At 57.0% G+C, this 23467-nt stretch overlaps 1 protein-coding gene across 1 annotated transcript; it reads left to right on the top strand.

Annotated features, from left to right (window-relative positions):
• Positions 1-1978: 1978 nt before the first annotated feature.
• Positions 1979-22927, top strand: KRT80 (keratin 80; the record flags this gene model as incomplete). Its single annotated transcript, XM_079715596.1, has 9 exons — positions 1979-2293; positions 8078-8286; positions 12828-12888; positions 13165-13260; positions 20500-20664; positions 21150-21275; positions 21905-22125; positions 22622-22677; positions 22803-22927. The coding sequence occupies exons 1-9, from the start codon at positions 1994-1996 to the stop codon at positions 22925-22927; spliced, it is 1359 nt and encodes a 452-aa protein (XP_079571722.1). The 5' UTR covers positions 1979-1993.
• Between the last annotated feature and the right edge of the window lie 540 nt (positions 22928-23467).

Below are 23467 nucleotides of genomic sequence, written 5' to 3'. Positions count from 1 at the left end.
TGCTGCATGGGGGAGGGGAAGCACGTGTCAGGAGGGGTTGGGAGACTTCCCAGGTACCCAAACTTACCCCAGAGACACTGCACAGACACCCCTGCAGTGACCCCATCACCCAGAAGTGTCTCAGCAGCCCACCCCCAGCATCAGAGCCTGGAATCCAGCCTCAGGATAGGCTCGTGCCCTCGGGGCAGATTCCTGTGCCCCAGTGGAGCCAGAAATGCCCACTGTGTAGGGCGGAGGTCTGGCCTGGGAGGCAGGAGGCCTGGAAGGGGCGATGTGACCTGGGCAGGAGCTCCCATCTCCAGCCTGTCTCCCCCTCCAGTCCCAGAGATCTCTCCACCCCTGACCACCGGAGTCTCTCCCAGACACGCTCCTCTCTCTGCTGTAGCCCCACCACCTAGGGTGGTGCACCAGGTCCAGGGAGGGCACACAGAGCCATCCAGCCAGGGCAAGAGCACCCAGGGACATCAGGCCAGGGAGGAAGGAAGAGACAGGCCCAAGAGAGCTGGAAAGTCCCTGGAAGTGGAAGAGCGGGGCCTCCAGAACTTCAGGAAGGCAGGAGGAAGTGCCCTGGGCTGGCCGAACCCTCTGCCACCCCATCAGAGGCTCTGCAGGAGCAAATCAGTGCCTTTTCTACTTGCACTTCATATTTAAGATGAAACCAGGGCAGGAGAAGGAGAAGAGGGGCAGGAGGAACGGGAAGAAGGGGGAGGAAGGAGGAAGGGGCACCTTCTCATAGCCCTTGAGGCAGAGCTGCACTTGACCCTGGCCATGCCCCCCCTCAGGCTCAGGTCCCGGAAGGTGGGCTCGGGTCTCAGCCACCATCCATGGAGGGCTTGGTGCCCAGCCCTCTCCCAAGTTCTCCACATATACCGCCTCCTGTGGGGTTGGTATCTTCATCCTGATTTTACACGCTAGGACAGAAGTCAAGGAACATGCCAGAGGCCACACCAGTGGTGAGCAGCCAGGCTGAGTCTTTTCTTTTCTTTTTTTTTTTTTTAGGTTTGGGCAGGGATGACTTTTTATTTGTTTGTTTGTTTATCTGGTTGCGCAGGGTCTTAGTTGCGGCAGGCAGTCTCCTTCGTTGTGGGATGCGAACTCTTAGTTGTGGCATGCATGTGGGATCTAGTTCCCTGGCCTGGGCTCCCTGCATTGGGAGCACGGAGTCTTACCCACTGCGCCACCAGGGAAGTCCCCATGCTGAGTCTTGAACCAAGCCTCACTCGTCCAAAGCCACAGGCTCTTGACCTTGACCATCTCTTTCCTCTCCAGCCCCTCAGATGGTGGAATGCACACAGTAGGTGCTCAATAAATAATAGATCAAAGGCAGGAAGGAGGCAGAGCAGGAGGAAGAAAGGAAGAGGAGAAGATAAGCGGGGGAGACTTGCGCATGTAGAAACTAAACAGTCAAGGTGCTGTTTTCCAATGCCAGGCTGGCACGGTGCCCGGGACAGCTGCCCTACACTCGGGAGCCCAGGCCCTGCACTTGCATCATCTTTTCCAGAAATATGTAAGCCTAGATACGTCAGCCTTCAGGTATGCAGTGAGGTCTTCGGTGAGAGGCATAGCTCTCTCTCTCTCCCTCCCTCTCTCTCTCTCTCTCTTCTCTCTCTCTCCTTCTTCATTGAATCTGCCTTTCCTCTGGCTACCACCCGACCCCCACCCAGCCAGCCAGCCCAGCTATGTCCCTCTCCCCTGGAACCAGGCCTGGCTTGGTTGGGAGGCCTATGAACAGCCCCCCTCAGCAAGGCAGATCCCTGCCCCGGGAGGAGATGGGTACATGGTGCCGGGGGAGGGGCAGGAACCACATCATCTAACAGGTTGGTCGGGCTGGGAGGCGTCCCGCCTTCGTGGAGCTAATGAGCACTGTGCAACAGGTGTCTGCTCCTCAGTCCCCAGCCTGCCCTGCCTGCGACCGGAGCCAGCTGCCGCCACCCCTCAAAGGCTCGCTCACCCATCCCTGCGCCCTGCCCGCTCTGGGTCCCGGGGGGCTGCAATGGCCTGCCGCTCCTGCATCGTTGGCTTCGGCAACCTCAACAGCTGTGTGGTGACCCAGGCGAGCAGTCCCTGGCCTGGGACCTCCGGATGGAGCAATTACAGAGCCCCCGAGCTGGGCTTCAGCTCCGGCAGCCTCACAGGCTGTCTGTCAGCTAGCGCCATCCCCAAGGTGACCGTGAACCCCAGCCTGCTGGTACCTCTGGACCTCAAGGTGGACCCAGCCATCCAGCAGCAGAAGAGCCAGAAGAAGGAGGAAATGAAGGTCCTCAATGATAAATTTGCCTCCCTGATTGGCAAGGTGAGCAAAAGTTGTGGAGGGGCTGTCTCAAAACTAAGCCCTGGGCAGGTGGCTGAGCTCTGTATTTCCCAAGCATCACGTCCCACGCCCGCCCTCAGCCAATGGGAAGTCGGCACTGCTAACTCCGCAGGCTAGCTCTGAGCGGAGAGATGGGGAGGGAAGTGCCTGCGCCATCCTGACGTGGGGGAGAAAGGGACCCCAGAATGGCCTCTGAGGGGTGTCAGGATAATAATGTGTTGCATGGCCTGGGGTCACCCTCCCTCCCAGGTGTGGACTAGGGAGGGGCTCTGAGTGTGACCAAGAGGATGCCCCCTCGTAGGAATGGCCGATGGGGGCACGGGCTGCAGTCCGATTCCAAGGTAGATGGACAGGGCCCACCTTCCTGTCCACGCTGCTGGCTCTGTTCAGCTTCCCAGGGTCAGAAACACCCGCAAGGGCTGGGGTGGGGGGGCACGTGTGGGGAGGCCAGAAGGAGGCTGCAGAATGGGGCTGCAGCTGTGGCTCGTCAGGAGATAGGAATGCGAGAGATGGATGCTGCGAGTCAGAAACAGGTGGCCAGCCAGTCCTCCCTGCACCCACCTGAGTAGAGGGATTGAGTCCCTGGCACCCCACTTCCTGGACCCCACTGCCGTGGCCAGCATGCCGGTCTGGGCACTGGTGTCCATCTCCGGCCCAGGGCAAGGGCTTCAAGGGCTCCAAGGAAGTCCCGTGTACCTCCCGAAGCCGGTCCTCACTCGCCTCCTCCAAGAACCTCCCCGAACCAGCCCTCCCAGCTCTGCTCCCTGCCGCCCTGTCTGAGAATAATAGTCAGAGAGTAACAGCTACTGATCATTAACAGCTCACCATGTGCCAGGAGCTGTGCTGGGTACTTTACATATTTATCTCAATTTCCCTCAACCTTAGGAAAGAAGTCATTTTCATGCCCATTTTACAGATAAGGAAAACTCAACTTTCTTGCCCCCACCCCCCATCCTTCTGCCCCTGGCTGGTCCTTCTCTTCCCCTTGCTCTCCCGGCCTCTGTGTCCCTCTGTACTTCCACTAGGTGGGCACTCACAGAGAAGGGAAGAAAGTAACATCTGGAGCACCGGCCTGTGCTCTGCCCACACCACCCAGCACTCCACAGTGGTAGTTCCCCTCCTGTGTAGATGGGGAGACAGGGCAGCCCATGGGTGAAGTGCCTTGCCCAAGGCCACACAGCCAGCAAGGGTACGGTCTGGACTTGACCTCAGGTCTGTGAGACATGAAGCCAGTAGCCTCTGGGGTGGGAGTCATTTCTCCCCGGCCCCCTCTCCCGCATTCGTGTGTCCAGACCAGCATTCCTGCACCCACACCTGGGGTGCCTGGGGTAGGGGTGTGGAGGGGAAGTGACAACTGGAGGACAACCATCCTAGGAGAAGAGCCCGCTGCCCTGGGAAGGCAGGTCCCTGCAGAGCCACCTCCTCTCCAAATACAGCTTAATCCCTTAAAAGGAATGTTTCATGAGCTACGTAATTCGTATAATTCGGCACGGATGGGTGGCTTTCTCCCTGAACGCCAGGGCTGATATCACCCTGTGCCTCTCCGCCATGGGGACAGGAGGGGTGTGTAGGCACAGGGAAGGGCCCACGTGGTCTGGGTTCTGTTCCCAGGGCCAGGGCGATGCCCTCTAAGATCTTCAGAAGAACTGGAGCTTCCCCATCTGCAATTCAAGCCTTGGCCTTGAGGATGGTGCTCTTCAGGGTAGGACGCAGGCAGCGGGGGTGCCAGCCCCTTGGGGAAGCTGATCACTGGGGCTCTGCCCAAGGAGTCTCAGCTGATCCACCAACTCTATGGAGAAGGTCTGTTATTAGCTCAAACCCCTCCTTGTAAAGACTGTGAGGGCCCAAGTGGAAGCAAGCAGAGGTTAAGAATGTGAAACCTGGAGTCGCGTTGCTTGGTTGGGATCCTGGCTTCCCCTCTGACCGGCTGCATAACCTCAGGCAAATTATTTAACCTCTCTCTGCCTCAGTAGACATCGGTGTAATGGGCTTGTCAAACGGGATCATTTTTGAAAGGCATTTATAAAGCCCTTACCAGGTACCAGGTGCATTCTGTTTGTTATATTAAAAAATACCATAAATGGGCCCAGCCCAGGGAATTCTTGAACCCATTTAGTCCCTTCCAGGCAGGAGGGAGCCTGGGAAGAGGGAGGGAAGGGCCCTGATGGAGGGAGGGGTGGAGGAGCTTCATGGGTAGGGGTGCAGCATGGGGCTGGAAAGAGATGCATGAGCCGGGGGGTGAGATGCCATCACCAGTGGAGGGGTGGGCTCTAGGCAAAGAGAAGAGACAGGCAGGGCCACCCTCCAGCTCCACATCCCCTTCTGGGCCCTCTGAGGCACCGAGAGAAATCAGAGAGCACTGAGGAGGAGGAGGAGGAAGAGGGAGAGGGTTGGCGAGGAGACCCCCAGGAGTCCACCGAGGGGCCCTGGAGCAATGCTAATTCTTCCACGTGCAGGCTGTGTTTCCTTGGGCAAGGCACTTACCCTCTCTGTGCTTCAGACTCCACTTCCCTGCTCTACTCCTGCTCTGAGGGTAACCCTGAGCTCATGCTGGTGGAGGGACTGGTACAGCTGCAGCCATGAAGGAGGGGCATGAGCTGAAGCAGCAGCAGGAGAGGAGGCCGAGGGAGGAAGGGAGAGGGCAATGCCAACGTCCAGCAGAGGCTGCTGGCTGGGCCCCCTCACCGTCACATGCAGACACCAGAGGGGACGGAGGTGGGACAAGAGGGAGGACTACCAGCGGCGCCCAAAGAGGCTGTAGAGAGGGAATCCCAGAGGGGTGGTAAAATGCCTGGGGACAGAGAGTCACCAGAGCCATCGGACACCTGCACGCAGGAAGGCACAAACCAGCCCTTCCTGACGAAGAGACCCCGAGGCTCCTTAGGCAAAGCCAAGTTCTGGCTGGAGGCAGAGGATGTGACACCACCCCACCTGAGGAATAGGACCTGCAAGCACCAGAGGCATCGCTCCAAATGCTCACCTGCCCGGACTGTGGGCCATGGGCTGGGGACGTGAAGCCTCCCAGGCAGTCAGCCCCCCTCCTCAGAGGGGGCCCCAGCCCAGCCCAGGCTGCTCAGCTCCCTCCACAAAAAGCACATCTCTCCCCACCCTCGTCTGGGCCTGCTTTTCAGCAGGGCGGCCCAGGACCCTGGAGTTGGGTCACAGTGAGTTCTGTGCTTCTGAGCCTCAGTTTCTTCATCTGTAAAATGGGAAGCAGGTAGACCAGGGGCTTGCTCTCTGAGGCTCCTCCTAGAGCTGCGGCCTGCGATCTAAGGGCAGGGGTCAGCCAGGATGGGGAGGAAGGGGAATGAGAGGGGAGTGCTCGGCAGCCTTGACAGGTTGGAAGCAGTTAACCCAGCACCTCACAGGGTGCCAGGATTTCCTGCCCTCCCAAGGCCTTTGTTCCGAGAGGGAGGAGCCCTTCTGCGGGGAAGGTTCTGGGTGGGGGATGAGTTTCCATCCGCACCCACTGAGACAACAAGAAACTCCCCCAAGGGCAGCAGGGGGAGGGGGCTTCCCTGGATCCCCCAGAGGCAAAAGTGCCCTTAGACTGGCTGGCCAAATACACACCATCTCCCAGCAGGCAAGTACTAAAGCATAGGGGATCGAGGTTAGACTAAGGGAAGGACTTCCTGGTCTAAAGGGTTTTTTGGTTGCTTATGGGTGGAGGAAGGAGCCTCACATCTCTCCTCTCACCCCACCCCCAGTATAAACATGGGGCTCTTGTCAAAACACCGAGAAGGTGGAGTGAGCAGAAACCTGCCCTCACCCCCACCCAGCAATCCCTCACACACACAAGTAGGACAGAAACTCTCTTGACTGCATCCCTACTGAACCTGTTTAATTGTGATGACAGCAAACTGTAGGCTGAAAGTCAGCTTCAAGCAGAATTTACCAGTACCAATGGGAGTTAAGGAGGGGAATGACAGCCCACAAATGCCATTGTCCAGTGCTCCCGCTGGTGTTGTCTGCTGCAAGGGTCAAAGGGGCCTTCCCCAGAGCATCAGAGTATCTCAGGGAAACCCGGGTATGTGGGTAGGACAGAAAGAGAGGCGAGGCCACCTGGCACCCAGATTCAGGAGGAACAGGACCACGAATGTCCAGAGCAGGCAGCTGCCATCAGATGGGCCTGTCTGTGCAGCTTGGCCACCGAGTTGCTGTGGACACCCTGGACAAGTGACCTGACTGCCCTGGGTCCCTATCTCCTCCTCTGTATATGAAGGGTATAGACCAGCTGATCCAAAAGGCTCCTGGCTGTGGTCCTGGCTCTTTCAGGATGTGATTCTGGGAGCTGATGCCAGCCGTGGACAGGAGGAGGTCCAGCTACTTGCCTGTGGTCATGGGGAACCTCACTAGGCTCGTTGTCACAACATCCTCACGACAACAACAGCCTGCACTGTCAAGGAGCCTAGCCCCAGCCACCCGTCTTGCCTCGGTGGCTTACCCGCATCCCGAGCTCTGATGGGCTAGGGACCCCAAGAGGCAAGCAGATGGCTCTCAGTCTGATAGGGAGTGTGGGAGATCAGGACAAACAAGGAGCAGATAAACCAAGGGCCCAATACTGGAGGGAAGAGGGGAGGCGGCTGGGATGGTGGGAAGGAGAGTGAGTGCCCGAGAAAGGCTGGGCCTGGAGAGGACAGGCGGGGTGGGGAAGAGGCAGGGGGAGCCCCCAGGCTGCGCTGGGCTGAACTGGGTGGAGGGAAGGAGAGGACTCAGGAGGGACCCTGCCAATCTGCCAGTGGCTGGGGTGGGAGCTGTAGGAGCCCCTGCAGAAGTCTGAGCAGGAGAGTGTGAAGGACGCAGAGTTTGAAAGGAGCCCTGGGCCCAGAGCCCTCCCAGTCTTTGTCCTCAAGGCAAGACCGGCCCTGACTAGAGGCAGAAGCCAGCCCAGCAAGGGCAGCTGGGTCCTAGGGCCTGCAGAGACCTTGCAGCCAACCGGAGGCCTGTGCTGCAGCGGTTCAAACATACTAAACCCAAACTGCCTGGATTCCGCCCCTGGCCCTGACACTTGCTAATTGTGTGACCTTGGGCAAGTTATTTCACCTCCCTGTACCCTGTTTGTCTGTAAAGCGCAGCTGAAAATAATACCTACCCCGTCGGGTTGTTTGGAGATTTAATGCGTTAAAGATGTCCAGCAAGTAGAACAAGGCCCGGTGCACAGTAGAAGCCAGAGCAGCGTTTGCTATTTGCTGCTCCAAAGCACATCCCCGGGTTCTTCTCTCCGCAGGTGGGCGGGGCAGGTGACGTCATCCCTGACTTCTAGCTGGGGAAACTGAGGCTTGGAGAGGCTACAAGTCCAGGGTTGTCGGGAGGATTAGCATTTAAAAACTAACCAGGCCTTACCCTGCTGAGTTTCCAAGGCAAGATGAGACCAGGCTTGCCGAGGTGGGCGGCAGACAGGCCTCTGACACCCCAAATTCCCTGGGGTCTCCCACCCAAGCCCCAGGCAGGCCTGGAGAGCCTGTCACATGCGGGCACGTTCACAGCTTAGTCCCCCTTCCCTCATCTCCTTGGCCCTGCCCCTCCCATAGGAAACCTTGGCTAATTGTCTCCACCTCCCTGGGATTCTCGGATTCCATCCTTATCTCACCATCTGCAGTTTGAACAATCAGTAATTGGAGATGCCACCTGAAGGCTCTAAGTGGGGGCCCCGGGTGGGTGTGCTCCGAGCAGATGAGCTGCCACTTCGCATGGAGGCCCCCGGAAGGGGCGTGAGCTGGCCGGGCCGCACCTGGCCCTCTCACAGCAGCCCTTCCGCTCTCCCAGGTGCAAGCCCTGGAGCAGCGCAACCAGCTGCTGGAGACCCGTTGGCGCTTCCTGCAGAGCCAGGACTTGGCAGCCTTTGACCTTGGACACCTCTACGAGGAGTACCAGGGCCGACTGCAGGAGAAACTGCGCAAAGTGAACCAGGAGAGGGGCCCGATTGAGGCCAAACTGCTGCAGGAGCTTGAGATGGTGGAGGAATTTCAGATCAGGTAGGGGGCGCCCTGTGGGGGATGTGGGCCGGGACTGAGGCTGGGGACCAACCTGCACTCAGGTGCAAGGTCTGGGAGCCCAGGCCAGAAAAAGAGGAAACTTCTTTAGAAAACAATTCTTTAGTCCACACTTACTTATTGAAGACCTGCAATGTGCTAGCGGTACTCTAAACATTGGGAGGATATGACAGTGAAGCTACAGTTACCCCCCAAATAGTGGCCCTTACGATGAAGCCAGTCTCATGCTGGCTGACGGCCAAGCCCTGTGCTTGCTGGCCCCTGGGCACTGTCACAGCTCGCATCCCCATCCCCTCCTCTTGTGCCCATAAACACACTGGCTCTCGGCCACACAACCCTCTGGCAATGGGAAGTTGTGTCACTAGCTAGAGCAACAGATGGGCTCCTGCTTTGAATGTAGCTTGGGATTTTGATCTCTCTTGGACTGGCAAGAGAAGGGGGCGGGTGCAGGCAGGGAGCAGAAATGATGGGGTTTGTTTGCACAAGGAAACAATCCCCTAGAGGTAATGCGTGCCTGACCTCAATGGTGGACCTGGGATCTAGAGAGAGATGAGGAAAACAGCCCCAGCCTGCAGGATGCTTTTATAACTTAATGGGACACACAGACAGGGGGACAAGCAGCTGGCAAGCAGTACGGCCCAGTGGTTAAGGGCCCAGGCTTGGGCATGACTATGTCCTGTGGAAGGGGGTTACTCCCTGCCCACACCCCTCATTAGCTCTGTGACCTCGGGCAAGTTGCCTCACACGTGAACCCCAGTCTCCTCCCGTGTGGAGTGGGAAGGGTGATGGTTGATGCCAAGCCAAGGCTGGTGTGAGGAGGAAGCTGAGAGTTCAGTGTGGTGCCTGGGGCTGATAAACGGCCACTTTTCTGACCCCTAAAAGGCTGAGTGCCCAGCACACAGCAGCCCTTGACTCGGGCTTGCTGAGCTGAATCAGCCAGTCTAGAAAGGCAGACCAGTTACTTTGGTAGCTCAGAGGAGAGGTGACCCTTTCTGACCAGACAACGGCCACGGCTTCAAGGACAAGGAGGCTGGGCAGAGCAGAGGGGCCGGTCTCCTTGCAAGGAGGCCCCCTGGCCAGGGTGAGGGGAGGCCAGGGTGTGGTTGAGCCCGCACCCTCCTCCGGCAGGGCTTGGGCCAGACCCCAGGCCAGCGATGAGGCGAGGCCCAAAGCCTCCAGAGTCAGAGGGTGGAGGAAGCCTGTCAGGAGTCCAGGGACCTGGCTCAGCTTTTGCCCGCCGCCTCTCAGCATGGCCTCCCCTGCTCAGACCACATTCAGAGGGGAGGGTCACACAGGGAGCTCTCCGCTCTCTGGGGACCTCAGTTTCCTCATCTGTGGATATGGCTGGAACTTCCCAGCCAACTGGCATGATCTGCAGCCCTGGCCTGGGCTGGTCCTCGAGACTGGGCCCTTTTCTGACCCGGGGGCCACCTCTCCCCCGAGCCCTGCCCTCCCAGGTCCTAGGGAAACACACAGGGAAACTGATTGCCCATTCTGACGGTGACGAGGCAAATCATATTGGTGCGCCAGAGCCCACGACTCATTTCACTGATACCTAGTAGGTCTTTGGCCCTCAAAGGAGCAGAGAATGGCAGAGGTGGATGGCAACTTGGATCCTCCTTTTATGGGGACGGAAACAGAGGCCCAGAGAGGGAGGGGGCTTGTCCTCAGTCACGTAGCCATGCATACTAAGCCCCATCCCTAACCTCACAAGCTCCCGGGTGAAGCTGCTCCCATGAGAGCAGCCAGATCACAGCCACAGAGGCACTTTGTAACTGGAAGTTCTGTACAAACACTACTTGTTGTCTTAATCTGGCTCAGCCCCCCCTCACTTGGCCTGCTGCCTAGTTTGCATCTGCTGCCTGATTTTACTATTTAGGCTCAGGGCCTCTCTTCCCCTCTCTGGGTAGGGAACACACCTGAGTTGGGGGAGGTAAGGCTGGAGGGTTTCTGGGTCTGCTTGCCAGAGCCATAGAAGCTGAAGCCTGGCTGTGCAAAGCCTGGGGCCCCCAGGAGCCAGGAGACGCCAGGCCAAGCCCTGGCAAGGAGGGGTGTGCCTTGACTCTACAAGGCCGATGAGATCAGCTTCACTCCTAGAAATAAACAAGTTTGGTGGGGGGAGGTATGGGTGTGACGAGCTGAAAAGGGCTAAGAACAGTTTGGGGAGCCGGTGGCTGACAGACTGGCAGGGGATTGGTGGTGAATGGGGGGACATGGCGTCACGTAAGCCTCTATAGGAATGGAGACTTCCAAAAGCTTTGATGTAGCAGGGACCCCAAGGATCAGCTAGCTAACCCCTCTATTTACTAAGGATGAAGCAGAGGCCCAGCAAGGGGAAGCAACTTGCCCAAGCCCACACAGCAAGTGACTCAGGAATGTCACATAGGATTGTGTAAGCTGTCTGCTGCACAAGAGAGCCTGTTTGAGGGGGTGAACTGGAATTGAAATGCAGTGGAGTCAACGAGAAGGGGGTGGAAGGCTGCACAGAAGGCTGGGAAGGGCAGTGAGGGGTAAAAAGGAGGTTTGACACCTCGGAGGGCTCCCCACTGGACAGTTCTCCCCAAGGTCCTGTACCCAGGCTGGCAGAACTCTGCTATCCAGAGAAGGGGGGGAGGGGGAGAGGCTGGACACAGGGCGTGCGTGGGGAGGGCCAGTCAATGGGAGCTGCTCAGCTTGGGGCTCCCCAGACCCCTGTCCCCAACTCCGGAGGCCCCCAGATTCCAGAGGGAAGCCTCTTCAAGTCAGATTTGGGAAGGATGTGCAGAGAACTGCCCCCTCCCTCGCCTGCAATGAGGATTCCCGTGGTTTCTTTCTGGAAGTGTTGAGACAGAGGGGCTGAGGGCCGGGGTCTGGTGTTGGAGAGGAGGGAGCTTGGGTAATAATAATAGCAGTAGCTTTAGTGGGTGCCACGCACCGTTGTAAACACTTTATGTATTAACTTATTTAATACTCGGACATCAACATTATAATGACAAAGGCACACAGAAGTAGCCTGTCCAAGGTCACACAGCTAGTTAGGAAGACAGCGAAGAATTGAACCCAAACAGTCTGGCTCTGGAGCCCCATGCTTCACCAGCACACTACACGAGCCTCCAAGCCCCGCTCTGTGCCTCCATTTCCTCATCTGTGAAATGGGACCAATAGGACATCCCTGGCTGGCAGCTCTGAAGGTCACAGGAGGGGGTGCAAGTAAAGCTTCTTGGGCATTTTGTTTGCCCTGGCGGGCCCCAGATTGCAGGCCAGTCTCCCTGGCCCTCCCCACCACCCTGCCCCCATGACCCGTACTCTCAGAGTGTCCCTCCAAACTCTCGGAAGCCGAGGCAGTGACCAGGGAGAGTGCAGGCCCTCAGCACACTGAGTTCCAGAGACCCAAGTGCCCCATGGGCTCTCACTCCCTGGGGCCTGCTCCCCTGAGTCCCTCAGGGAAGCTGGGGGAAAAGAAGGCCTAGGGGGTGGCAGGTCCAGCTAGTTGACGTGGGCGATGGGTGACGCTGCCCCTTCTGTGAGGTCAGGGACTGGGGCAGGTGGGCGGCTGTAATTAGAGCTGCCAGTGATTCAGGCATTCCCTGGAGAGGAGGGGAGAAAACAGGAAGCCACAGAATCCCTACATCCGCTGGGGCAGGCAGGGCTGCAGGTGGGAAGCATGCAGCTGGCCGACACCAACCCTGGGGGCCAAGAAAGTAAGGTCAAGGATCCAGGGAGCCCGTCTCCCCAACCAACAGTGTCCTTGTTCTGAATACGAGGTGGACTCGAGTAAGGAAGAGGCACATCTGAGGAAGAGAGGGAACCCACCTTTGTGGAATGCTGGTGGACTTCAGCCCCCATGCACACACACATGCACCCACGCACATGCACACGTGCATACCCTGAAAGACAAGAGAGGGGGTGGAGTTACCTGCCCCCAAACACACCGGGGGCCCATCTGACTGCAAAGTCCATGCCCTTCCTGTCCTCCCTCTGCGGGGAAGATGGCATGGTGTCTTACTGTCTAGCAAAGCAGTGGGGATAAGGGTGGGGCTGCAGGGACAGGTAGAGTTAGGAGAGGATAACGTGTGAGCAAGATGCTCAGAGCAGACTCAACCAAAGGCACAGCTTGTTTGAAACTGAGACTCTCTGGGGAGGAGATGGGAAAAAGATGAAGGAACAAAACGTCAGGGTGAAAGGGCTGCACAATCAGGAGAGGCTTCCTGGAGGATGTGAATGTGAAGCAGAGCCAGGAAAGGGGCAGATGCCACTGGGAGAGGAATGGCTGATCATCAGGAAGGAGTGAGCCTGGGGAGCGGGATGCCTGCTTCCCCAGAGCCAACACTAGGGTGTCGTGGAGGAGAGGGGCTGCATCCACCGGAAGAAAGGGACCACGTTTTCCTAACTGGCACAAGGCACCAAATGGGACTACAGAGGCCCTGAGCCCCACCCAAGGAGGGTTAAACAAGCCCCCACAAGTCCTACCACATCCAGCTGAGCAGCCCCTCTCTCTCTCTGTCTCTCCCTGCCTCCCTCTTCCCTCCCTCCCCACCTCCCAGGTACGAGGACGAGCTCTCCAAGCGCACGGACATGGAGTTCACCTACGTGCAGCTGAAGAAGGTAGCCTCCCCAGCCTGCCCCGGGGGCTCCTTCCTCATGGACACTCTGCCCTCTTTTGCTCAGGATCCCCAAGCAAAGCCCCCAGAGGCTGAGTCCCAGGACCTCAGGCAGAGAGACATGAACCTGTCCCCACCCTGCTCCTTCTGCCAGGCTGAGCCAGGTCTCCTCTGGGAATCACCCCCATCTCACCCAGGATGCAAAGTCCCCCCTACCCCACCCCTGCCCTGGGACCCCTCCATTCCCTCTCCCATCATTCACTGCTGCTCCCACCCCCAGGACCTGGATGCAGAGTGTCTTCGACGGACAGGACTAGAGACCAAGTTAAAAGGCCTGAAGAGCTTTGTGGAACTGATGAAAAGCATCTACGAGCAGGTGAGAAGGTGGGGCCAGGGTCCCTCTGAGCCGTGGGTAAGGGATGCAGGGGAGGCAAAGGCGTCCAGTGGGTCGTGGAAGCTTCAGCAGGCACTCACTGTGGCCAGCCACAGATGTAACAGTTTCCTAAACCCCTTGCATGCTGTTGTCAATAATCCAACGTGTCCCCTCGTCACTCACTTCATGGAGTGTGGCAGATTCCCACAAAGCCCCTCTCAGGGAGAGCCCTGCTTTCATGTGTGCTGGAGTGCTGAGGGCATGCAGGAGACCAGGTACATCAAGGGTCAGGAGGTGGCCTCAGAGCAGGGAACCAGGAGGCCTTGAACAACCGTTCTAATTGAACTAACCTCTCTCTCATCCCCGTAGCCTAAATTGCAGACACCCACAGTTCTAGCTCTGATAGGCCTTCACTGCACCCTCCTCCATTTTGGGGTCAGGCAGGGAAGACCTATAGTCAGATTCTCTGGTTCCCAGACAACACTAGCTTCTGCCAGACAAAAATGACGCAGTAGGGACTTACCTGGCGGTCCAGTGGTTAAGACTCTGCACTTCCACTGCAGGGGGCATGGGTTCGATCCCTGGGGAACTAAGATCCCACATGCTGCGTGGTGCAGCCAAAAAAAAAAGACCCAGTAAATGTAGACAGAGGAGGCTCCAGACACATTCTCATATGTCCTCAGCTGAGCCTGGGGGAACAGCGGCCCAGCAAGGCCTGTCCCACTGCCGATGCCGCCAGCAGATGAGCCCTGCCACTGGACTCCTCCCCTCGGCGCCACTCTGCCTCCCAGGCATCCCTTGGGACATGTGTTCTCCTCTCTACATCCCCCGTCTCAGGGGTGAGGAGGCTGATGGGGCGATGCTTCAGTTCATCTACAAGCAGGCAGGACCCTCGCTGGGGATGACAGGGCGCATCAGCCTGTGTGCTGCAAACCACTGGCGCCAAGCTATGGTGACGCAGCCCAGGGCAGAGCAGGGGTCAAAGTCACCACCGCAATCAGAAAGGTCTGCTAGGGACTTCCCTGGTGGCGCAGTGGTTGCGAGTCCGCCTGCCGATGCAGGGGACACGGGTTCGTGCCCCGGTCTGGGAAGATGCCACATGCCGCGGAGTGGCTGGGTCTGTGAGCCATGGCCACTGAGCCTGCGGGTCCGGAGCCTGTGCTCCGCAACGGGAGAAGCCACAGCAGTGAGAGGCCCACGTACCGCAAAAAAAAAAAAAAAAAAAAAGTCTGCTAAAATGGCCCTAGGGCTGCTGACCATGGCTTCAGGGCCTCGCCCTGTGGAGACGGAGACTGGGCCTCGTGGCTGCACGTGGGCCTCACTACTCTCCGGCGGCTCAGCTCCCAGAGGGGCTTCCATGGGCCTGAGACCTGCCTGCAGCCATGGGAGGTGGCAGAACTGAGAGAACACCCCAACCCTCGCCAACAGCAGGGAAGCAGCCCTCGCAGGCAGACGGCTCCAATGCCCACTGAGTGGCGTGGGGAGTGGGTGAGGGTTTCCGCTGCCCAGACTCACCAGGCCCTGCTGCCGCCCCGGCAGACGTCAGCAGGACCAACGTTTCAGCCTCTGGTCCGTCCTGCGAGCCTACACCTCCGCGATGGTGGAGGCCCTACAGGGGTAGAGACATAGCTGAGGAAGGTCAGGCATAGCCAGCCATCTATCTGAGCATTGCTGGAGGCACACCCGCCAAACTTCTGGGCCCCCACCCCAATAGCCAGGCTGCGGACTCCATTCGGACTTGGCAGCCCTTGGGCCCCAATCCTGACTCTACTTTTTTTTTTTTTTTTTTACCATTTCTGTGACTCAGAGCAAGTTATTTCTCCCCTCTGTGCCTCACTTGCCTAACCTCTAAAATGGGGAGAGTGATAGTAGCAGGCTCATCGGACTTTGATGGGATAAATCCGTTCATTCACTGAACAAATGTTCATGGCATGCCTGCTAGATGCCAGGCACTGATATCACAACAGTGAGCCAGGCGGGCAAGTTCCCTGCTCTCAGGAGGGCACAACTTAGCTAAGAGGGGACAGGCTAATAAGCACCTATCTGGACAAGATCATTTTGGAGGGTGAAAAGTTGCTGGTATGCAAAGAAACAGGGTGATGCCTTACTGCAAGAGGGCAGGGAGGCTTCCGGCCCTGAGGCCGAGTGTTGACGGGGGTGCATCTCAGAGGAGGCCCAAGCGTGTGAAGGCCCAAACCAGGAAGATCCAGCTCAGCAGAGACTTGAGGTGGCTTCCGCCAAAGGAAGAGCTGTGTGAAGCACCGGAGGCAGGAATGATTTGATCCTGGGAGGGAGAGAAAGCAGCAGCTGTGGCTAAGGCAACATGGGCAAGGGCCAGTTCATGCAGGGTCTGCGGCCCAGGATGGGGTGTGGGCCTTATTCTAAGCATGATGGGCAGCCCTTGGTAGGGACTACAGACGGGGTAAACGTATGGCTTGTGCTGCTGGAGGACTGCTGTGGAGAAAGGGCCACAGTGAATGCAGAAGTGCATTTATTATTATTTATATTATATTATAAATACTATCATATTATATATTATATTATAGCATATTTATAATATATATGAAATAATATATTTTTTTTATTATTACATATTATATATAATATATATAATAACAGCAGTTATTATTGCTTTGGGAGGCAGTGAGGTGGCAGGTTGATATCAGGCCGTGAGGTTTGAGTTTCTCTCCACACACCTCTGTAGGCTGAGAAGGCAACGCTGACCCATTGCTAAAATGATTTCCCCACCAGTGGGTCTCTAAGCTGGCAATGCCTAGTAGAAATATAATGCAAGCCACATAGGTAATTGTAAGTTTTCTAGTAGCCACATTGTTTTAAAAAGCAAAGAAATGGAAAAAAATAATTTTAATGTATTCTATTTAGCCCAATATATCCAAAATATGATTATTCAACATGTAATCCATATAAAAAATGAATGGGCTATTTCACATTCTTTTTCCCATTCTAAATCTTCAAAATCTGGTCTGTATTTTACACCTCCAGCTCATCTCAGTTCTGACTGGCCACATTTCAAGTGCTCGTGACCACATAGAGCTAGTGGCTACCGCATCAGACAGAGCAGGTCCAAGCACAGGAAGATGCCAGCCATGGCCAGCTCAGGTAGAGGGAAAACATGGCGGGATGTGAGTAGCTCCAGGTGAGGCCATATGCTCTGGTTTCAACTTTGGAGCAGACACCAGAAAAGCACGGCTATATAGGCTCACCCCAGGGTCCCAGGAAAGAGCCCTCCCCTCTCCTCAAAACACACACACACCACACACACACACACGCACCCAGGATAAGTTGTGGAAGGCCTTTCCCAGAAGCCAATGGCCATAGGCTGCTCCGGGCCTCATCTACACACTGCAGCCTCCCAGGCAACCCCCTTACCCCTCACCTCCAGGAATACAGGCTGTGAGAGGACCCTGGGGCCCCCATTCCCCTTCAGCTTCCAGGGTACACCCCAGCTCCCAAGTGCACTCGGGCCTGGCTGCATCCAGCCAGAACGCCACCTGCCCCACCCGTACACTCTAGTTCCAGGGAGATTAGCTACGGAATCCACTGACAACCCCCTGCAGCCAGGCACACCTCCTAGGATGCTGATGCATGCAAAGAGGACCTGGCGTGACTAAGCTGCTTTGGCACCTGCCTTCGTGGTGCCTCGGGGAGGCTGCTCCAGGCCCTGGACACTTCCTCCCGGCTCCATCACCGTTACCAATCACAATGGTTTCCTTAGCTGTTGCTTATTGAGCACCTACTACATTCCAGGCACCAGGCTGAGTGCTTTCAGATGTAATCTCATCTACTCTTCCCAATAACCCTATAAAGTAGGGATAATGATTGAGAAAGCATGGACTTTAGAGCAGCTTGGATTTGAATCCTGGCTTGGTGATGATGTGAACTTGAGCAGGTCCCTTTATTTCTCTATGCCTCAATTTCTCCATTTGTAAAATGGGGAGAACAATAGCACCTAGCTCACTGGCCTGTTGTGAGGATTTATTTTTCTAATATATCCTAAAACGCTTAGAACAGTGTCTGGCACATGGTATTTGTTAAACGTTAGCTGTGTTCAGTTCCATAATTATACACATTTTTCAAATGAGAAAACTGAGGCTCGGCTAAGTTTACAGACTTGGCCAGGGTTGCCCAGGTAATAAGATGTGGTGGTACTCAGAGCTCAGTTCCCTTTTCCTTTGACCGCGCCACGCGGCACGCAGGATCTTAGTTCCCCAACCAGGGATCGAAACTGTGCCCCCTGCAGTGGAAGCGTGGAGTCTTAACCCCTGGACCACCGGGGAAGTCCCCCAGTGCCATTAAACACTACACTTTACCAAGCAGTACTGGTACCCCCTCAGAGTCACCATCTTCCCGGACCTGGGGGACCACAACGAGAGTGGTCATACACATGGCAGCCTCCTCAGACTCTGGCTCTTAAGCAAACCTCTGACCTGTACCTCGGCTTAATTCTTGCCAACTTGAAGGTACACATCCCATGGTGGCACTCCCACACCACACAAGTCAGCATTGTTATGCCCTCTGCAGCCCGGCAGGGGCCGGCCTGTCTGAACAGGTCTGCAGATGTTCTAAACCCTCCACTTCCTGCTGCTGTTTACCATGCTCATGCTTACGCTGCCTCTTTCCAGAAAGGATCTGAGGCTGCCCCATCAGCTGTGTTTCTCCCCTCCTTTTGCCCCGGTGGTGCCCTGTGTTCTGACAGCGCCCTAGCCTTCTCCTGGTCCACAACAAATGCTACCCTAGGCCTGGGCTGGAAGTGTCCCTGGAGAGCTTTGTCTGAAACACCCCAAGTCCACCAACCTACACAGCATGGTGACTGAGGAAGCCCCAAGCTACATCTCTGAAACTGTTCACAGCCAAGCTCCGGCCGGGATGTCCGTTCCATTTGGGAGATGCCAGTCTCCAAAGATGACCCGAGGCAGCAGAGGTGGGGCGTGAATCTGTAGGCACCGTCCACCTTATTCTGGCATGGGTTGGGGCCTCCTCCTGCCTCTGCTCTGAGATCTCTGTTAAGTTCATCTGAAGGTCAGTCAAAACCCTCCATCAGGGAACACCCTAAAGGGCAGCTGGCCACTGAGCTCAGAGTACCGCTGGCTCCAGGGTGGAGACAGGTTGCTGCCACTGCCCAAGCTGCCTTTTCCAGGAGGAGATCCTGTCACCAGAGATGCTAGTGGGCAGGGTCGGGCAGCGAGCAGACAGGGGAGGGGCGGCCTTCCTCTGCAGGCCTCGCAGCTGCCCGGCCCCACGGTCTACAGCCACAGGGATACAAGCTGCAGGTCAGGAGTAGCAGCATCCGCAGGTCCAGATGCCAGAGCTTCAGCCACAGCCTCGCTGAGCATAAAGACAGATGAGGGTCAGGAGGGGGCCCAAAGTCAGGAACCAAGATCAGAATGTGGTCATGAGCCAAAAACAAAACCTGGATCTGAGCAGGCCTCCTGATCCAACTCCCACTTTTCAGGAAATGCAGGGGCCAGAGGAGCATGTTAAACACCAACATGCAGGGCAATCAGTAAAATTCAGACGATGGGCAAGCAACTCGGTGTTTTCAATAAGAAAAAGAAAAAAAAAAATAACAGAGACAGAGAGAGATGGAGATGGTATTTACAAAATAAGAGAGACTTAGAGACATATGGACCAATGACAGTGTATGGACCTTGTTTGGATCCTGAATCAAACAAAAACTTTTTTTAAAATTATATATATATATATAAATAGATAGATAGATATAGATATTTATTTATATATATATGCCATAAAAATGAGAACACTGACCAAATTTTGATGATGAAGTAAGGGTCAAGGATGGACTGTGAACACCGGCAGGAGTAACTATGCCGCCCCTGTCCCACCCCCTCCCTCCCCCAGCTGAGCACCGCCCCACCTCCCAGGGTGCCCGACCCCCCTCCCTGCCTCTCCGAGGCTCCCCGGCCACCTGCCTCACTCTGTCTGTAAGATGCTGGCCACGGACACTCTGCTTATGCCCACTCATTCCTTCCCACCCAGGCCCCACCCAGGCCCAGGTTGTTGATCAGCACCTCCAGGGAAAGCAGCCCAGGGCTCTGGAGGTGACACCTTGCAGCCCCTACAAAGACACCTGTCCCCACCTGCCTTTCTAAACACCCCTGAACCTTCAGGCCAGAAAGCTGTCAGGCTGTGGGGCATGACAGAAAGCAGATCTGGGGCTTCAGCTCCTGTGTCCACCCCACTATGTGAGCTTAGCAGGAGCAGCAAAGGCTCTGGAGTCCAGCCCTGCACTCACAGCTGTTTCCATCAACTCTGTGCACTGCAGTTTCCTTCCTCTCTGTAATCTGGGGCTAACAATCGTGCCAACCTGATGAGGAGGAAATGTGAGGATGCCTGGAAAGCCCTTAGCACACACACAGCCTGGTCTATCATGAGCCCCCAGGGAAATGGGAGGTTTTACCGCTTCCGGGGTCTCTGAGGACATAGGCTAGCATTTTCTGGGCAGAGAAGAGGACAGAGAAGAGGGGAAAAGAAGGATCCCAAAGGACAGAGAGAAGAGAAGATATTGAGGCTAAATCCTGTTGTGGCCGGGCAAGCCCCTCAGCTAGATGGGGAGGGGCACTGAGTCCCCAGGGTGACCCTGAAGTCACCTCTGCCTTGGCCACTGGCAGGGGAGTGGGGATGCACAACTGTCAGCCTCTGGTCCACTCCTGCCCTCATCATTCATGGGCTTCCATCCCAACATGCATTCAACAGAGACATTCCCCTGCCAGATATGGAGGCCTGGAGGTGTAAATGGCTCATCCAGGCCCTCGAGGAGTTCCCGTCCTGGGAGGGCAGGGGTAGGTGAGGTCAAGCTGCCCAATGGTAGAATTCCCTCAGACCCAGAGGTCCTGGGCCCTTTCCTCCCCCGCCAGGAGAGGAGGAAGGTGGTCTGCCCTGGGAGTGGATAAGTGTAGACAGGGGGAAACTGAAGAGGAATAAGGCTTGTAGGGTGGGCCTCTGGAGCCAAGGGTCCCTCCCTGCCCTCTCAGAGAGGAAGACCAACAGGTGGGTGAGCAGGGGCCAAGAGCTGCTTCCCAAGAGTCCAAGCTGGGGAGGCAGGGCAGGGAGGCATCTATCCTCTGATCATCTCTCTGGGGAGACAGGGAGGAGCCCACCCTCCCCTCGTCCCGGGGGATGAAGGCACAGTGGGGACTATGTCTGGCTGAGGGTCTGGTGCCCCCCTACCAGCCCTGAGCCCCCAAGTCTGTGCCCGGCCAGGAGCTGAAGGACTTGGCAGCCCAAGTGAAGGATGTGTCGGTGACCGTGGGTATGGACAGCCGCTGCCACATTGACCTGAGCGGCATCGTGGAGGAGGTGATGGCCCAGTATGACACCGTCATGGCTCGCAGCCTGGAAGAGGCCAAGGCGTACTCCCAGAGCCAGGTACGGGGCTCACGAGCAGGCTGGGGAAAGGCAGCCAGGGCAGAACAGGCTGCAGCAGTGATGGCTGAGGCCGCCTGCAGCTCTGCGTGCTGAGACTCTGGGAGAGGGGAATGGGGAAACATAGTGGGGACGGAGCCCACAGCAGTGAGTTCACAGGCAGGAAGGAGAATGTGCAAGCCCAGCGCTGTGCCCGGCCCCAGGGGTGATGGGGACAGGGGGAAGCCCACAGTCTGCACTCTTCAGAGGCTCACAGTGGTGCTGCCAGCCAGCAATGCCAGGCCAGGTGTGGGCACGGCCCGTGGGGCTCAGTCTAGGGCAGCCAGGAGAGGCCATCCAGAGACGGATGTGGTGGGGGGAGGAGGGGGAGTGGTGGGCCACAGAGGAGGAGGTGCTGCCGGGGTGAGGAAGAAGAAGGGACCAGGGGCCAGGGTGCCGGGGGGACACAGTGAGTGGCCCCTCATTGCCGCCTCCCCCACGGCCTCCAGCTGGAAGAGCGGGCTGCCTGCTCAGCCGAGTCTGAGAACAGCCTCCAGAGAAGCCGCGGCGAGATCGCTGACCTCAAAGTGCGCATCCAGAAGCTCCGATCCCAGATCCTCTCCATCAAGAGCCACGTGAGCGTCTGAAGTACCCACCTGGGGGTGGAGCAGGGAGGAGCGTGGGACACACACTCTCGCCCACTCTCACACATGCACACACACTCACACATGCTGAGTCCAAGCAAGCCCTGGCTGAGTGACCCTGGGCAAGTCACTTAGCATCCCTGGGCCACGGTTTCCTCATCTGTCCTCCTGAGATGGCTCTGCAGATCCCGTCAGCCTTGCAGGTAGAAGTGCTCTGTAAACTGGCCGGGGCTGTTGGCACGCTGGAGGGCCCCGCCACACACACCCAGAGCCCACCGCCTCCCTCCAGGCCTCCCACCAACTACACGGAGAGAAGGGAGGGGAGGCCTAAGCCCCAGCTTCCGGCCAGAGAAGTGCCATCCTTTAAGGACAGTTGAGACAGGCTCCTCTGGGGGCCTATTGTACTTCCTCCTTTGGTGGCCTTGGGAAAGTGTCTCCTTAGGTCTAACTGAATGCCCTCTTGCTGCAAGGCGACCCACTACCATGCTCAGGAATGCCATGCTGGGTCCTCCCTCCCCATGCACACCCCCACCAAGGACAGAGGTGGGCTCCTGGCCCTGGCCCGATCTCTCTCTCCCACCTTGCTCACTGACCCCTTCCCTCTGTCCTCCTGGCTGCAGTGCCTGAAACTGGAGGAGAACATCAAGGCAGCCGAGAACCAGGGTGAGCTGGCCTTCCAGGATGCCAGGGCTAAGCTGGCCCAGCTGGAGGACGCCCTGCAGCAAGTCAAGAAGGACATGGCGCAGCAGCTGCGCGATTACCAGGAGCTGATGAATACCAAGCTGGCCCTGGACGTGGAGATCGCCACCTACCGCAAGTTGGTGGAGGGCGAGGAGAGCCGGTGAGGAGCTGGGCCAGTGGGGTGGGGCTGGGAGCGGGGGAGGACTAGAGGACCAGCCCCACAGAAGGCCAGCCCTCTCCGCCCCCCTCCCCGCCCGCAGCATGATTCTATGAGCCTGGCAGGCCTGGATTCATGTCCTGGCTCAGCCACTTAAACGAACTGGTACCTCGGTCCAGTTCATTAAATTCTCAGCTTTCCCATCTGGAAAATGGGCCGATCATAAGCATGGCTCGCCTGTGGTGCAGAGGATGAATACGATCCTGCATGCAATGCCTGTCACAAATTAGTGCTCAGTAAATGAGAGCCATTCATGCAGGGGAAAGGGGACAGAGCCCAGAGAGGACAAGCTGGCTGGCCAGGGTCACACAAAAGGGCAGCCCAGAGCTGGGAGTGACAGCCAAGAATTGCCCTTCACATGCCAGTCCCCAGGCCCCCAATCCCAGGGGAGCTTAAGCCACAGGCTCCCTTCACATCCCACCATTTCCTCCTTCCCCAGGATGGACTTGCCCTCAGCCACTGTGATCAGCTCCATGCAGTCCAGGCCTAGAACTGGTGAGCCCGCTTGCCCCAAGAACCCATGGTGGGAGGTGGACAGTGGGGGGATCATGGCCCTAAAGCCATCATATTAAATGGCTCCCAAACCTCCAGCCCGTACCCTGCCCTTATGTTCCCTGTAGCTGCCTCCAAGTATGGCCTCTCGAGAGCCCCCTCCCGGAAAAAGAAAAACAGGGAAGACCTCGTGATCAAAATCACCGAAACCTCAGAAGACTTCCTCTCGCAGGAGTCAGAGCTCTCACAGTAAGGCTGCTGTCCAGACCCCAGGAGCCCCACGTCATTCCCCTGTAGCAGGAGGAACATAAGCTAGACTCAAGAAAGCAGCTTGGAGCCTCTAGGTTGGGAAGGAAGGCAAACCTGACCCTGAACTAAGAAGAGGAGGGTTGGAAACAGTGACTGCTTTTCTGTGGGTTGCCAGGGATCCGACAGGACGGTCACCAGCTATTCAAAGTCACTGGGCTCCACATCAATATCTCACAGTCCCACCCTTCCAACCTCTGGCCAGAGGTTTTCCTGACTGGGTAAACTGGAATTGGGGGTCTGTTTTGCCTGCATCTCCTCACTCCTCTGAGTCTCCTCCCCCGACAGAGGGCTCTGAACCAAGGTCCCTTTGAGCCTTTGCCCAATCTTTTCCCTAAGCTCACATCTCAAGTCTTGCCTTGCCTCTGCCTCAGAACCGAGGCGATGCCCTTGTTCTCCCAGCCCTGGCCAGCCACGGACCAGGGGCTGACGGGACTGCCTGGGCACCCTCTGTATCTGGAGTTCCTGGGGAGGCTGGGTGCTGAGG

The sequence above is a fragment of the Hyperoodon ampullatus genome, assembly GCF_949752795.1.
Source record: "Hyperoodon ampullatus genome assembly, chromosome: 11".
Taxonomy (NCBI): domain Eukaryota; kingdom Metazoa; phylum Chordata; class Mammalia; order Artiodactyla; family Ziphiidae; genus Hyperoodon; species Hyperoodon ampullatus.
Note: the sequence above shows the minus strand (reverse complement) of the source record. Positions and strands in the feature narration are given on the sequence as shown.